This window comes from Leguminivora glycinivorella, chromosome 23 (genome assembly GCF_023078275.1).
Source record: "Leguminivora glycinivorella isolate SPB_JAAS2020 chromosome 23, LegGlyc_1.1, whole genome shotgun sequence".
Lineage (NCBI taxonomy): Eukaryota > Metazoa > Arthropoda > Insecta > Lepidoptera > Tortricidae > Leguminivora > Leguminivora glycinivorella.
In genome coordinates, this window is record NC_062993.1 from 7,157,396 (window position 1) to 7,174,490 (window position 17,095).

At 35.6% G+C, this 17,095-nt stretch overlaps 1 protein-coding gene across 1 annotated transcript; it reads left to right on the forward strand.

Annotated features, from left to right (window-relative positions):
* The first annotated feature begins 344 nt into the window (after positions 1 to 344).
* On the forward strand, positions 345 to 17,095 carry LOC125238331 (vesicular integral-membrane protein VIP36). Its single transcript, XM_048145634.1, has 6 exons — positions 345 to 540; positions 626 to 741; positions 9,549 to 9,746; positions 10,709 to 10,871; positions 12,138 to 12,304; positions 13,915 to 17,095. Exons 1-6 carry the CDS (start codon positions 414 to 416, stop codon positions 14,125 to 14,127), a joined length of 984 nt encoding a protein of 327 aa, XP_048001591.1. The 5' UTR covers positions 345 to 413; the 3' UTR covers positions 14,128 to 17,095.

Sequence of the window (17,095 nt, forward strand, 5' to 3'; positions counted from 1 at the left end):
ATCGTCGACATGCTACTGTTAGTTTTGGCCATTGAATAAAGATGGCTCTGTACTCTTCTTTGTACCTGGTACCTGCTTTATCGACAATAGTTGACAACACTTGACATTTGACGTCAACAGAAATGTTGCTATAGAAATAATATCCTAATATTACTACTAGATTTAGTTACATTAAAAATGCCTTTAAATTCAAACTGACTTCACGGCTTATTTTTGAATTAACGATTATCAATCTTATTACTGAAATGTATCTCAATTACAATTTTTTTCTCATAAATTCATGACGGTCAGGGTGGCATTGGTAGATTTTTAGTTTGTATTCTGGCAACATCAGTATGCGGCTGCCAGCCGTCAGTTTGTGAATTTGACATGTTCTAGTGAGTTAGCTGATTTCGCTAGTTTAGTCTAGAAAAATGCAACAAATAAACTTCCAGCTAACACAATACTTATTAGCGGCCGTATTTTTTAGTCCTATCCTAGCGGAATGGAATACCCGGGACTACGTGAGACGAGAGCATTCCCTCACAAAACCTTACCAAGGTGAGTGACCTGTGACTCTATTGACTTTGATCTTGTGAATATAATTGAATAAATACGTAAATACGCGTTTATTGGTTAATTCCAGGGAGTGGAATGTCGGTGCCGTACTGGGACTTCTTAGGTAGCACGATAGTGACGACAAATTACGTTCGCCTGACCCCCGATTTGCAATCCAAGTCTGGCGCTATTTGGAACACCCAGGTAACGATTCCGTGTTATCGGTAGTATAAATATTCATACATACGATAAGCAGGAATAAGGGCGTCGTAATACGTTATATGCTTGGTAATAAATACGGGTTGAAATATGCAATTTTATGAGGACTTTTTAGTATGATAAGGGTGACATTGGCTTGAAATGCTGCTTGCTTATCATAGGATATAAAAACGTATACTTAGAAATTAGTAAAGTAATGATTTGTGTCATACAAGTACTTGTATCTGATATGCTAAAGTTTTATTTTCAGATGCACTTATGGCACATTTTTGTAACATTGTAAATAGTAATTTGGCAGTGCTCAAATTGTTTGGCTTGAATGAAATGTAAAGGCTGAATTAATTATTATAAATTCACTAAAAACATCAACATACAATTCAAAGTAATAAAATGTAGGTGCACATTTTTTTCTTAATGCCCCCCCCCACATCTAGTGTCTCACGAGCGTAGAGTCTGGCCAACTGTATGGCACTTTTTTCACACAGTTGGCCCGACGCTACGCTTGCGAGACGCTAGATGAGGAGTGTCTTTTCAAAAGGGCTTATTTCCACTTTGAACTTTTTTTGGGAAATCGAGAAAAACATAATTCCACGGTATTGATTTTGAAATTAATATTTAATTTGCAAAATTGTAATATTGTAAGTTGACGTTAATGCTATGATTACATCAAACGTAACATGTGTACCTAAATAAATATTTAATTACCATATGTTTTTGAGAATTAAGCACTTTTGATGCGAACTTTTGGGAATTAAGCCCTTTTGTTGTGGCCTTGTAGCGTAACTGTTATTATTTTAAAATAGTTTTTTTATTTTATTTTTGGATTTCGTATTAAGTTAGTTTATATCAATGTTGTTGTACTACATACATTGGTTTATCCACATAAATAATCATTACACATTTTTTAAAATGTGTTCTAAACTTAGATGTTACTCTTTATTTTAAGATCTAGGCAAGACTTTTTGAGCTTTAATCTTAAAACAACACGTAAAAAACTGCATTCATAGTTTAAAAAAAATAAAAAATGGAAATAAGCCCTTTTGAAAAGACACTCCTCAGATGTAAGGTGCTTTGCTTCAAACTCGTAGGAATTAGGGATGTACTGACTTATGATTTGGCCGACTAATCGCCGAATACAACTATGGCCGGATAGTTGGCTTTCCCGACTAGTCAGTACATCTCTAGTAGAAATCCATCTAATCTAACCCTCTTGATTTACCTCTATTATGGTCAATGTGATGTATAAGAGCAGACAATTTGTTCAAAAATATTGAAACAAAGTTTCTGTTATTAAGACAATAAAGACTTGTTCAGATACTTTTAGTACCTTGGCCGATTCATTATATCCAATGATGACAGTACATAGCTATAATAGCATACAGTAGAAAATATTACAAAAAGTAGTAACCTCACATATTATACTCAACAGTATCCATTTTCATAATATTTATTCTGTGAACAGTAAAACACAATAGGTATCATGATTGTTTACTGCAAAAGTACAACCATTCAAGGTTAAAGCGGAGATAGTATCAGATTTTGTTTAAAAAATAGTATTATTTTACCAGCAAAGCAATCATCCACTTATTTCAACAACAATTACTTGAAGCCATGGAGCGTGAAAAAATATTGTTAAATTATCTCGTCACATGAAAACTCTGGCTCTGGATTGTTGATGAGAAACTTAATTAATTGACAGAAAGTTTGAATTCCTATAACTCTAAATCATTTGTGAATGTGTTTAGTGAAACGTCCCACTTTGTCTATAGTTATAAAGCCTCTTTTTCAGTTTATTCATAAAAAGAAACAAGCAAATCTCATCGTCATATTCAGCAAATACTACATCAACAATACAATACAAATATTCTTTATTGTTCACCAATATAACAAGATTACATAAAAAAAAAGCATATAACTTTAATTAACTATGGTAGACAACTGGCAGTCTTATCGCTAAACAGCGATCTCTTCCAGACAACCTTCAACAACACACACAATATCAACATACAATAGATTGAAAATAGAATTGAAATTACAATTGACAATATGTAATACCTTGAGAGTTATAAATTTACAAATTCTCTGTACATAAATGTCAGTATCAGTAATTATTATGTGATTCGGTTTAGGAATAAATTCATCATCCTCCTTGCGTTATCCCGGCATTTGCCACGGCTCATGGGAGCCTGGGGTCCGCTTTGACAACTAATCCCAAGATTTGGCGTAGGCACTAGTTTTACGAAAGCGACTGCCATCTGACCTTCCAACCCGAAGGGTAACTAAGGCCTTATTGGAATTAGTCCGGTTTCCTCACGATGTTTTCCTTCACCGAAAAGCGACTGGGAAATATCAAATGACATTTCGCACATATGTTCCGAAAAACTCATTTGTACGAGCCGCGGTTCGAGCCCGCGACCTCCGGATCGAAAGTCGCACGCTCTTACCACTAGGCTACCAGAGCTTAGAAATAAATTATACAAGAATATTCATCTACAAATGAATCTACGTCTACGAATGTTGAGAAAAATTGTCAAATTGTTTTTTTGATACAGGCCAAAATTAAATGAGTTTTCGCAACAGCGTGCCTGCTTATTTAATAAAAAACCGGCCAAGAGCGTGTCGGGCCACGCTCAGTGTAGGGTTCCGTAGTTTTCCGTATTTTTCTCAAAAACTACTGAACCTATCAACTTCAAAATAATGTTCCTAGAAAGTTTTTATAAAGTTCTACTTTTGTGATTTTTTTCATATTTTTTAAACATATGGTTCAAAAGTTAGAGGGGGGGGACACTTTTTTTTCCTTTAGGAGCGATTATTTCCGAAAATATTAATATTATCAAAAAAAGATTTTAGTAAATCCTTATTCATTTTTAAATACCTATCCAAAAATATATCTCACGTTGGGGTTAGAATGAAAAAAAAAATCAGTCCCCACTTTACATGTAGGGGGGGTACCTTAACAAAACCTTTTTTCCACTTTTTATTTTACTACTTTGTCGGCGTGATTGATATACATATTGATACCAAGTTTCAGCTTTCTAGTGCTAACGGTCACTGAGATTATCCGCGGACGGACGGACGGACAGACAGACAGACAGACATGTCGAAACTATAAGGGTTCCTAGTTGACTACGGAACCCTAAAAACGGGACGTCATCGCGTAACAACTAAGCGGTCGCGGTCAAAATCAATGCGGGTAGCTCGAAATGGACAGCCAGAATATGTTGATACGATTTTTTGCCAGTCTCTCCGTGGCCACGAACATAACTACGTCAATTTCAAAATTTTCAAGGATCAGATAAGGGAAACATACCTAACTTAAAACGATTTTTTATGAATTATTAAACTAGTAAGAGATTTGAAATAAAGTCCTCGAGATTATAAGTAGGTGCTGATATAGGTAGGTGTTATGATTGATTATATTTTATGTTAATTCTTGATTAGATTTATTTGAAACACCTGTTTTCTGATATATGTACGCTTATCAGAAATATAGATATAAACACGTGGAAAACCCCCTAGCCTAATTCGGTAAGGTTATTTTTCAATATATTTGTTCAAATATGAATTAGTTTCTGTTTTACAAGTAGGTTACAACTGTTACAAGGGCTCTTTTACCTGCCAATAGGTAGGTACAATTTACAACTTACTTATTGCAATTTGACCAGTTGTTCAGTTTTATTATTTGTTAATTCTCTGTAAGGGTCATCGACCCTATAAATCACGGGGAAGGACAAGAATCACATGAATATGCGAAGCTGTACCATATTGGAAGGCAGGTGCAAATGCATAAGTCAACACGTCAACAGTCATCGCTCCTTTATAAGAAGAACATTGTAAGAAGCACGTAAGAAGCGCAATGCAATACTATTTATGTAACATGTCAATTTTTGACATCGCCGATTTACATATATGAGAGGGCATTACCTGTGGCGTTACAAATGAAGACAATCTGGTATCGGAACTCAATATAATAATATTAATAATGAACGCCTACCTACCTATCGTTATCATTACCTACATTTGGCAACAAAAATCCGATATCAGATTACGAATTTTTTAAGAATTAATAATAGAAAACAAGAAAAAATACTCGCTTTGCATCTGGCGACCGAAGAAAAATTGTATGACCGTGACTTACATTTAAATATAGGTAAGTATCGTATGTATACGATATTTTCAAAATTGTATTATTATTTGTAGAATGATTTATGTACCTACTCGACTGAGGTTTTTCGTGTTTTTTATTTTTATTTTACTTGTTTCATGTATTTTAGTAGAGTTTCAATTTCAGTAAGTTTTGGCACTAAAATCATATTTCGATCACAGGTTTTACTCGATTCAGGTTATTTTGCGATTACCTGGTAGGTATTTCTTTCATCACGTGAATGTATCGAGCCAGCATGAAGTACGTTGTAATTAAAGCGTAAGTCAACAATTAACATGTTTTTTTAACAATTTGTAATTCAAATAGGGCATTAGGTTCGAGGTGTTTTGGCCTACGGCACTGACGTCAACGAAACATCAAAACTATCGCTGGCCAATCAGGTCCACGTCACTGTCGCTCGGAAAAATACGCAATTTTATTAATTAATTAATCCACTGGAGCATCATTCAGAACGAATATAGCCTGTCATGTTTGTCAGTAAAAAGACGCAAATTTCAAATTTTCTAACTATTTACCCTCATGCACCCACATTTTTGTTTTGTTTTCCTACAATTCCTACATGTAGGTCACAAGAGCTGGCATGAATGGAGTGAATGAGTGACTGAATAGATCTATTTGTGTGTCACATTTTAACCAATAAAAAACCGGCCAAGAGCGTGTCGGGCCACGCTCAGTGTAGGGTTCCGTAGTTTTCCGTATTTTTCTCAAAAACTACTGAACCTATCAAGTTCAAAACAATTTTCCTAGAAAGTTTTTATAAAGATCTACTATTGTGATTTTTTTCATATTTTTTGAACATAGGGTTCAAAAGTTAGAGGGGGGGACGCACTTTTTTTTCCTTTAGAAGCGAATATTTCCGAAAATATTTATATTATCAAAAAACGATCTTAGTAAACCCTTCTTCATTTTTAAATACCTATCCAACAATATATCACACGTTGGGATTGGAATGAAAAAATATATCCGCCCCCACTTTACATGTAGGGGGAGTACCCTAATAAAACATTTTTTTCCATTTTTTATTTTTGCACTTTGTTGGCGTGATTGATATACATATTGGTACCAAATTTCAGCTTTCTAGTGCTTACGGTTACTGAGATTATCCGCGGACGGACGGACGGACGGACGGACGGACGGACAGACAGACATGGCGAAACTATAAGGGTTCCTAGTTGACTACGGAACCCTAAAAACCAGCCAAGAGCGTGTCGGGCCACGCTCAGTGTAGGGTTCCGTAGTTTTCCGTAATTTTCTCAAAAACTACTAAACCTATCAAGCCTCAAAATAATTTTCCTAGAAAGTCTATAAAGTTCTACTATTGTGATTTTTTTCATATTTTTTAAACCTATGGTTCAAAAGTTAGAGGGGGGGGACGCACTTTTTTTTCCTTTAGGAGCGATTATTTCCGAAACTATTAATATTATCAAAAAACGATCTTAGTAAACCCTTATTCATTTTTAAATACCTATCCAACAATATATCACACGCTGGGGTTGGAATGAAAAAAAATATCAGCCCCTACTTTACGTGTAGGGGGGGTACCCTAATAAAACATTTTTTTCCATTTTTTATTTTTGCACTTTGTTGGCGTGATTAATATACATATTGGTACCAAATTTCAGCTTTCTAGTGCTAACGGTTACTGAGATTATCCGCGGACGGACGGACGGACGGACAGACAGACATGGCGAAACTATAAGGGTTCCTAGTTGACTACGGAACCCTAAAAAGCCTCCATCAACTTTTCAATGAAAACCACAAAAAAAAACAAAGAAACTAATTAATATCCTAAAATTAAATTAAAAACGAATCTAAAAAGATGTATCTATCTACCTACGTATTTACCTATGAAAGTTCCCCCAAGTCCATCCCCTGGGGAATAGTGCCCATGAAGCTGGCTACATTCCCTCGCTGAATGGCAATACCGATTTTGTGACCTGGGAATGAGCCAGTCCCAGTTGTAATTGCATAATATTCAATATATTATTATTAATTTTGATAAAAAATGTTATAATATTAACAGTTGCATATACCTAAACAAGTTTGTTTGAATTTGCACAAGTGAATCTGAATGAGCTCATACAGAGCTATTATTCAGATGTTGTATAAATAATAAACATGCGACTATGAATGTAAATACCTATACTTATAGACAGTCAAACAAGTTAGTCACTTGAAATAAACGCGAAATTCAAATTATCCATGGGAAGAGAAACACCCGCGTCTATTTTTTTTAAATTTGCCATTTTTCTAGTGACGAAACTTGCTTGACATAGTCTAATATACAATATATGAGTGAACCAACTATTTCTTGCCTGTTATTGCCATGGTTACGGTCCCCTGAGTCACGCTGCTTTTATGCAAAAAATTATGCAAGCATACATGTAGTCCATGTTTGTAGGTGGCAAATTAAGGAAAGGGCTTGTTAACACTAGAAAAATGCATGTTTGCATACTTTAAGTAACATAATTTTTGCATAAAACCAGCATGACTCAAGGGACTGTAACCATGGCAATAACAGGCAATAAAAAGTTGATTCACCTATATTTATGTTTGCAACTATGGTCTGCCACTTCGCAGTTCATTACTTAGACTATAGAAGTGTAGTGTGAGTTAGACCCAGACAACTTTACACGAGTAGGTAAAACACGTAAAAATTACCCTTCCTTTTGAATCACTGTATAAATAACCTAACCACAAAATTAAAATTTTGAAAACCACCCCGACATAGTGGACCGATTTTCATGACACATGGCTAAGAACAGTCCAGACTAACTCAGCTTTCAAACAATAAAAAACTAAACCTAAATCGGTTCATCCGTTCGGGAGCTGCGATGCCACAGACAGACACACACGGACAGACAGACAAACGTCGGGGGTTAAAAAAAGTCTCATCATAATGTGGGAAGCAACTTTGTTTTACACTATGTAGAAATAATAGTACATTACTACAGAGGCCGGGACAAAGGGGGTTGCCGGCCGAAGACATATATACATATAGATAGGTCTGAGGCGGGCAACCCCATTTCCCGCCGAGGTATGTATAGTGCTTTTCTCAAACATGGTATGAAATAAATAAAGTCTACTGAAAATAGTAACTTTGGATGGCTGTATCTCCTAAACGGTGCGTCGTAGCGCAAAAATAATCGAATTTTCGTTCCCCTTTGATAATCCGTATACGCTTATAAAAAAACAAAAAGTTAAAAAAAAATTCAAAAAAAACGAAAAAAATTTTTTTTGTATGAAAACGCACCCAAAATCAAATATTGTCTAGGGCCCGTACCAGTTGCAGTCGGCACGTCTATAAAGCCCCTTATAGTTTTTTTTTTAATTGGCTAAATACCTGGATGTTATGTCACAATTATCTGTGTTTGGAAATTAAAAAAGAGGACTTTGCCGGCCTTGGCCTGCAAGGTTTGTATGAAATTCCATTATCTATCAATCGTCCTAGCCGCACCTGCAACGTCATACTTCGCTGCCAATTATAAGGCACATAACATCAATATTTCATACCATGTTTGAGAAAAAACTTATAAAACTGCTACTTTTACAAAACCTCAAATCACTTGTACCTTTTCACACTACGAGTAATTAATTAACATTTAACCTTGATCTGGGTTCTAATCTAATTTTCTCCACCCAAGGTTTACCTTATCAATGCTAAACTAACAATTTAAGGCAATATAAACCATAGTTTGTGTACTGGTAAAGTTTGTTATCTTTTAACGCGCTTGAATTAATCAGATCAATCTGTTTTAATTTTAGTTTTCAATTAATTTTGAAGTAAAGGTGCTTAATAGTCAATTAAGCATTTTTTAAGTCATAACACTCAATACAAAATTAGTTTTTTAGGCATTAGAAAAAAGGCTCACACTGCAAAATTAAAACACAGTAACTCTATATTCATTCCATACATACTTACCACATACTTTTCTTCATTGACAGAAGAAGATAAGGTCAATACGGGCAAAGACATATGTAACTCCGTATAGACGGATAAATTCTAAGAAAAAAACGTACCTCAAAGTCCTAGAGAAAAAGGTACGGTGGCCTAGATGGTGTCACACCTTTGGGGAACGATCGGCTAGATGGCGCTAATATTAATATTTGACATTTTAACGCATATCAAGCTAACAATATAGGCCAAATTGTCATAACTGAGGTTCAAAAGTTTTAAGCTTGTGTCGAGAGATGGCAGTCTATGCACTGTGATTACCAGAGATCAGATTGTTGTGCGTCATCTCATACTAAAAGTCATTAAAATGACGTAAGTCACTAAGAATGTCGCAAATCCGTCCGATCTCTGGTGATTACACATTTTACTTTGACAGTAACTCTCTATAATACTCGATCCTCTTTGATACGGATAAGTATGTCATAAGGGGAAATGTGTCTGGCCTTCACATTTGGCGTATTTAAACCAATGATCAGTGTTTATTGAACGTTGATACATTTACCACCAACCGTGAGAGTAGCAAAAGTATGAACTCGCAAAAACAACCTGCGACTATGAGTAAAAAGGTTCAACTTTTGCTAATTGGGGGGACCCAAATTCTGAAAATGCTCGTATAATGAGGCGGGAATTTTTTATTGGCTTAACATATAATAATTAATATTTTCTTTTCAGCCATGCTACACTCGAAACTGGGAGCTCCAAGTACAATTCAAAATCCACGGACGAGGCAAAGACCTTTTCGGAGACGGTCTTGCCCTGTGGTACGTCAAAGATCGGATGACGTACGGACCTGTCTTCGGTAGTAAGGACTACTATACTGGCTTGGCTATTATACTGGATACTTATAGCAATCACAATGGAGCTCATAATGTAAGTATTTCACATGATTTTTGTTAGCTATTAATATTGTGTTATGTGTAAAGAGGTAAGGAACTATTCGGAGACGGTATTGCCCTGTGGTATATCAAAGATCGGATGACGTACGGACCTATCTTTGGTAGTAAGGACTACTATACTGGCTTGGCTATTATACTGGATACTTATAATAACCACAATGGAGCTCATAATGTAAGTATTTCACATGATTTTTGTTAGCTATTAATATTGTGTTATGTGTAATAAAGAAGTAAGGAACTATTCGGAGACAGTCTTGCCCTGTGGTATATCAAAGATCGGATGACGTACGGACCTATCTTCGGTAGTAAGGACTACTATACTAGCTTGGCTATTATACTAAACACTGGTATAATATACGTTTTCACATTATCCGATCCGATATCGGTTGTAGGAAGGATTTCAAAGGCAAACATCGAAGATGTCGGCTTAAATGTACGGGATATCGGTCCTACAGCCGATATCGGATCGGATAATGTGCAAACTCACTTATAGCAACGACAACGGAGCTCACAATGTAAGTTTGAATATCCTATCACACCGTGCCGGAGGGTGTTACATTTGTGTGACTAGTGAATTCTCCTTAGGAAACTTCTGGTTATTAGGTTCCATTGAATCCTAATGGCCTGTCTTAGTGCACTAAGCAATAGGGAACTTGACTGTAGTTAAAATAAAATGAAATGAAATGAAAAAAATGAAATTTTGACAGTTCTTAAAAAGAAGCTGATTTGACTAGGAGGCAAGTAGCCTAACTATCTGCTTTCTACAACTTAATCTCGTCCATGTCCAATTCGCTTTGTTCAACATGCCGGTTCTGACCTGGGATCCTTTTTAGACTGATTAAAACTTTCACGATTTTCACACTACACTGTCACGGGATTCAATGGCCTATGTTTCAAAACTGACCAATCTTTTTCACTTATAAATATTTATTTCAGCACCAACACCCTTACATCTCAGCAACTGTGAACAATGGCAGTCTGCACTATGACCACGATCGTGATGGCACACACACACAACTCGCCGGCTGCGAAGCGAAGTTCAGGAACTATAACCACGACACGCATCTCAGCATTGTCTACAAGGACGACACTCTTATTGGTATGTTTTTCTATTGATTCTTTATTTCGCACCGAGGCAACAGTTGTAATCCTGAAGTGTTTTCTCGCTGTGTATTTTCATATTTGCATGTGCCATTGGAAACCTAACAGAAAAATTTACCATGTGAACCATAACCGCCGCCCTTGCATATTCTGCACAATTATCTACTCATTCGCATTTTACTTTGATCTACATATACAACCTGTTTTTATTGAATTCCGTTAACTTTAAGGGAAGATTCTTTAGATCAAATACTATTAATTTCTCTAAGAAACTAGCGTCTTAACTCTTACAGTTATGGAGTTATTAAAAAAAATAAAGATAATTACTGAACACGTGTGTGCCTTTATCAATTCCTAATGTTATTTGTTTTGACATGTGCCGTCAATCACTTTACACTAACATGAATGTTATTCTTAAGGGTCTCTCACACTAATAAATCCATTAATTATTTATGAAAATGGTGAAAATTTAATCAAATTAGATGTATGGCTTATATAAATCAAACAAGCAAAGCACAAAAACAAAAAGCAAAAGCATAAGCAAAGCACAAAAAGCAAAGCACAAAAGCCCATAACCTAACCTAACCACAAAATTAAAATTTTGAAAAAACCCCCGACCGCGACATAGTGGACCGATTTTCATGAAACATGGCTAAGAACACTCCCGACTAACTCAGCTTTCAAACAAAAAAAACTAAATCGAAATCGGTTCACTCGTTCGGGAGCTACGGTGCCACAGACAGACACACACACAGACAAACAGACAGACAGACAGACAGACACGTCAAACTTATAACACCCCGTCGTTTTTGCGTCGGGAGTTAAAAATAAATAAGATTTAAAAAATTTGATAAATTTTTTTTTTGTCAATTTAACTAAAAGTGATATACAGGGTGGTTCCTGATAATGAACCTAGTTACGTGTCGAATTTAATGGAAAACAAAAAAAACACGGTGTATAGTGTTAAATATCCACGTACAAGCTTGCTTGTTAGAAACTGAGCACCATGTGGTTATGATTTTTTTTAAATGAACATTTTGTACCACGGACATGTTTTACGTTACGTCCCTATAAGGATTTCTCATAAGCCCTAAGTGGGCTTATGAGAAATCCTTATAATATCTATAATATCTATAAATATCTATGATTTTTGATAAAATCCATTGCTCCATTTGCTCCCAAATCATATCACTATAACTATATTCACTCTAACATCAAATATACAAACATTTTAACTATATTTACTAACTATGTTTTATTCCAGTATCGACCGACCTAGAAGGCAAGAACGCATGGAAAGAATGCCTCAGAGTGGAGAACGTTCTTCTACCGACCGGGTATTACTTCGGCGCTTCGGCGACCACTGGCGATCTGAGCGACAACCACGACATCATCGCTATTAAGATGTACGAACTGGATCTGTTGGACACTGTAAGTATTTTGCCACGTGCATATATCAATTGAACGTCGACGAATGAGATGACAGAGCGGTAAAACAAGATCTAAATAAATAAATAATAAATAAATATTGGGGACACCTTACACAGATCAGTAAGTATTGACAGTTTCAGTAGTAATTCTAGTTTCCAATTCACTGAATTCTTGAGATATATTTTTTGTGCTTCAGCTACTTTAATTATAATGAGAAAGTTTCGGAATGGAAAACGTGCTTCTACCGACGGGGTGCTATCGCCTGTTTACATGGCGACCGTGACAGGTTTCTTTGCCCGTACAGTGCGCATACCGACTATGCTGGAGCTTTTAAAGGATAAAGAAAGCAATGGCAAACCGAACATGGACCTATTAAAATTAAAACTACTAAAAAAACCGGTTTTGATAAACAATTGAGTCAGACCAAGCTAAGTTTACAACCAGTTTGATAACTCAGGTTGCGCTTAGTTAAAGGCTTAAAGTATGTGTTCAGCCTGTCGTATCAAATTGTGTCATTGACGACCGGTCTGGCTCAGTCGGTAGTGATCCTGCCTGCTGAGCAGCGGTCCTGGGTTCAAATCTCGGAAAGGGCATTTATTTGTGTGATGAGCACAGATATTTGTTCCTGAGTCATGGATGTTTTCTTTGTATATAAGTATATATTTATCTATTTAAGTATGTATATCGTCGCTTAGCACCCGGCTAAGTTGATCTGTGTAAGGTGACAATATTGGGGACAATATTATTATTTTTAGGGTTCCGTACCTCAAAAAGAAAAAACGGAACCCTTATAGGATCACTTTGTTGTCCGTCTGTCCGTCCGTCCGTCTGTCAAGACCCTTTTTCTCAGGAACGCGTGGAGGTATGAAGCTGAAATTTATATCAATTACTCAGGTCTACTGTCCCTTGAAGCTGTGAAAAAATCAAACTTCTAAGCCAACGCAATCAAAAGATAGAGCCGTTTATGCCGCAAATTTTCGACACTTGCAAGGGAATCAAAACCTACAGGGTGCTTCCGTGAACTCAGAATCTTGAAATTTGGTACGAAGCAACGTCTTATAGCATAGATAAAGGAAAAATTACGAAAACCATAAATTTTTAGTTACATCACATAATATATTTTTTTAATAATTTTAACCTTACTACCCATTTCCTCATAAACGCGTAGAGGTATTAAATTGAAATTCATACCAAATACTCAGGTCTATAATACCTTTAAGCTGTAACAAAATCAAACTTCTATGTCAACGCAATCAAAAGAAACAGCAATTTAAGCTGCATATTTTGAAACTCGCAAGTACTCGCAAGGGAATCAAAACCTAAAGGGTACTTCCAGTCGACCTAGAATCTTGAAATTTGGCATGAAGCAACGTTTTATAGCACACATAAAGGAAAAATTCCGAAAACCTTAAATTTTTAGTTACATTACAAAATATATATTATGACTCGATTGTCGTAATGAACGAACTTTGTAAACCTTGCAGGTTTGTACGGAACCCTCGGTGCGCGAGTCCGACTCGCACTTGGCCGGTTTTTTTATTAATTCTCAGTCACACTATTTAATGTAAAATATCAATGTTCCAAAATGACGTAACATGCTTTAATTACAGCAAAATAAAGACGAAGACCGCTCCCACATCATCCCATCAGCTCAGTCCTTCGAAGCGCCCCGTGAGCACATAGACGACCCGAAACCCGCCATGTCAGGCGTCAAAACCTTCCTCTGGATGATGTGTATTGCCATAGTCGTCATTGTCTGTGTCGTTCTCGGTATCATGTGGTACCAGAAGCGACAGGAACATTCTAGAAAACGGTTGTATTGAACCTTTGCACGATTCCACCCGAAGCCCGCCATGTCTGGTGACCTTCCTCTGGTGATGTGTATCGTCATTGTATGCGTGGTCCTCGGTATCATGTGGTACCAGAATCGACAGGAACGTTCTAGAAAACGCCTGTATTGAAGAGCGTATGTCGATTCAATGGTCAGTTTAGAAGTGTTAAACTTGAAGCTTAGCGTTTTCCCATTATCCGATCCGATATCGGATGTCGGACCGATATCCCATACCTACATTACAGGCGCCATATTGGATTTTTTCCATTGAAATCCTTCCGACATCCGATATCGGATCGGATAATGTGAAAACGGACTAAGGCAGATGGCGCTGAAGTGATGTTCCAAGTGACAGGTATACATTTCAAAATAAAGAGGTACCTTCTTCTCCAAACGGTGCCGAGTGCCCAAGAAAAACATGTTATGTTTATTCTCTATCTTGAAACACCTAATAACTAATACTGGCATTTGGAGGTTTTACTCTAAAGCGCCCTCTGTCGTGAGCTTAGCTTAGCTTCAGTTTTACACCCAAGTTAATTTTGGCAAGCTGTTTTTTTTAACCTATGACTTGTCTTCTATTTGTGACATGTAAGGCGCTTGCCAAAGTTATTTCTCGACGTATTTATTTCTATGTCCTACATGTAGACTATTAATACACATTTTTATTTTATTTTTAATGAAAATAAATTTAGAAATTATTAGTTCTTGCATCATTCAATCTGTGCTACAATGTATTTTAGTTTTAACTAAAATATAACATCGTCAAAATGTTATTTTATATTTTTTGTTATCAAAATTCATTGTCATTGTCATAATATAAACCGCAAGCAATGAAGTATATTTTTCCTGATATATTTTTATATGAAATATAGTTTGAGGTGAGGGAGTGAACCTTATAAAGATAAGATTTGTGTAAACCAATGTTATTTTAGTTCTTTACAACTTTTTAATATAAACTTCATGTATAACATTAATTATTATGGCGCACCATAAGCAGCTTTATTTATATTCATTGCGTCCACATAAGCAAAGACATTTTAAAATTGTGGGTGAATTTATATACCGTTTATTATGACCGCCACAAATAATTTACATAACACGCTAAAACATTTTTTTTATGTGCATACTTCCGGTTCGAGCACCATCTGAGTGATATCGCCTGGTAAATAATTCCTTTTTCATTTGCTCATTAATATTGTTTAAAGTGTAATACGCAGTAAACTAATGTAGTAGTGGGAAACTGATGAAGAATTAATTTCGAATCGCGTTTAGCCACTTTTTTGTCGTCAACGGCCGGTAGTCCACGTGCTCTTGTAAAGTTTGGCTATCAATTTACAAGTGCTAATTCACCGTACACTGTCGTACTTACCGTACCACAATCACTAATTAATATTAGCTCATATCACCTTGACACTGGCGAAATAGTTCCAATGGACTGAAGCCATTTAATTTTAAAAACTAACTACTAAGCTTCAAATAGTCTTATCATATTTGTGTCTGCTATAGAAGACGGTGGCGGTCAAAGGCTAAATTGCATTATTTTGTTGTAGATCAACATAAATAATTTATTGCTAATAATGTGTAGGTTATACGAGCTTTTTAACCAATGATTTAGCCTTGGTTAGTTGGCTCTAAAATTTGGCTGATGCCATTAAAAATTAAATTTATAAATGACCTGGAAAACATTCCTTATTTATTTTGAAATTATTTTCCTCCCCTTGGGCTATGACTATAATAAAAACAAACATATTGTGCCTTTCAAAAATATTATATTTTAATATAGTTCGGATATAATCTCTTTCTATAAATTACAATATATTTGGTTATGCTAATTTAGATTTTGGAATACACAACAACGAATTATAAACAGAAAGATGTTGTTTTTTAACTGGTTGCATCAAAACGAAATCATTTATTACTTAATTGGAAATGTATAAATAAAAAAAAATGTTAAATAATATGGCACAATGATGAATTTAGTTTCTCATAAAAGTCAAGCAATAATAACATATCTCAATACAACCCTTGTGTCGCCTCTGACACATATATGTGACTGGTAATATTATTTATTTAGTGATTTAGTATATCAGTTTTGCTCTCCTGTGTCAAATTTGATTTGAAATGCATATTGTACATTATTTTAGTTGTATTGTTCTTCTTCTTATATCACATTATTATTGATTTATGTAAATATATAGCCTGAGCAACGGTGTAAGCCTTATGTATACTACTTTAACCCTTTTAATCGTCGACGTGACGCGCGCGGATACAGTTTAATATCAACCTTCTTGCATTCTGATAATATTTAAGGTCCCGCAACCCACGATAAGCGTTCAAAGGGTTAAAAGACCTCTTTCTTATACTTATTATGCCACACAAATATTACTCAGGCTATTTTCTAAGTTAAGAAGTAACCAGTACATGTATCATAATAAATACTTCATTCGCCTATGTATAAAATCTGCCCTTGAAACCGTATTTCCCATCGGTATATATAACTTTAGTCATTAGAATAAAGAGTAATATATTGAAGAAACATCACTGCCGTTGAAAAATTGACACATAATATGTAAAACAAAAATGACACTAAATATTGTTCCTAAATTAAATTTGACATCACACTGCTTAGTTTTGATGTTACATGATAATTTAAAAAAAGAAACCTATAACTGTGCACCTATTTGTAACGTAGACAGAAAACAAGTTTATATATATTTCAGAGAAAAAGGAAAAAATATTTTTCACAGCAACTTAAGCCACGGTCAAGTGTTAACTAAGGTCACGAAACATGTTACTTGTAATGGGTATGTGAATTTCGGCAATGAATTTGTTATCCTAAGGCTAAAAATTGGATTTTCAATTTCAATCAAATTTCTCTGATAGGTATAAAGTTCTGTTTTTGCTATCCCCGGGTATGGGGCACGCACTGGACAGTCGACCAATTGGAACCCCAGGCCACT

Coding starts and splice junctions, on each gene's coding strand:
- LOC125238331 (XM_048145634.1), top strand. CDS start 414: ATGCAACAAATAAACTTCCAGCTAACACAATACTTATTAGCGGCCGTA. Junction 541..625: donor CCTCACAAAACCTTACCAAG/GTGAGTGACCTG, acceptor GGTTAATTCCAG/GGAGTGGAATGTCGGTGCCG. Junction 10,872..12,137: donor CAAGGACGACACTCTTATTG/GTATGTTTTTCT, acceptor GTTTTATTCCAG/TATCGACCGACCTAGAAGGC.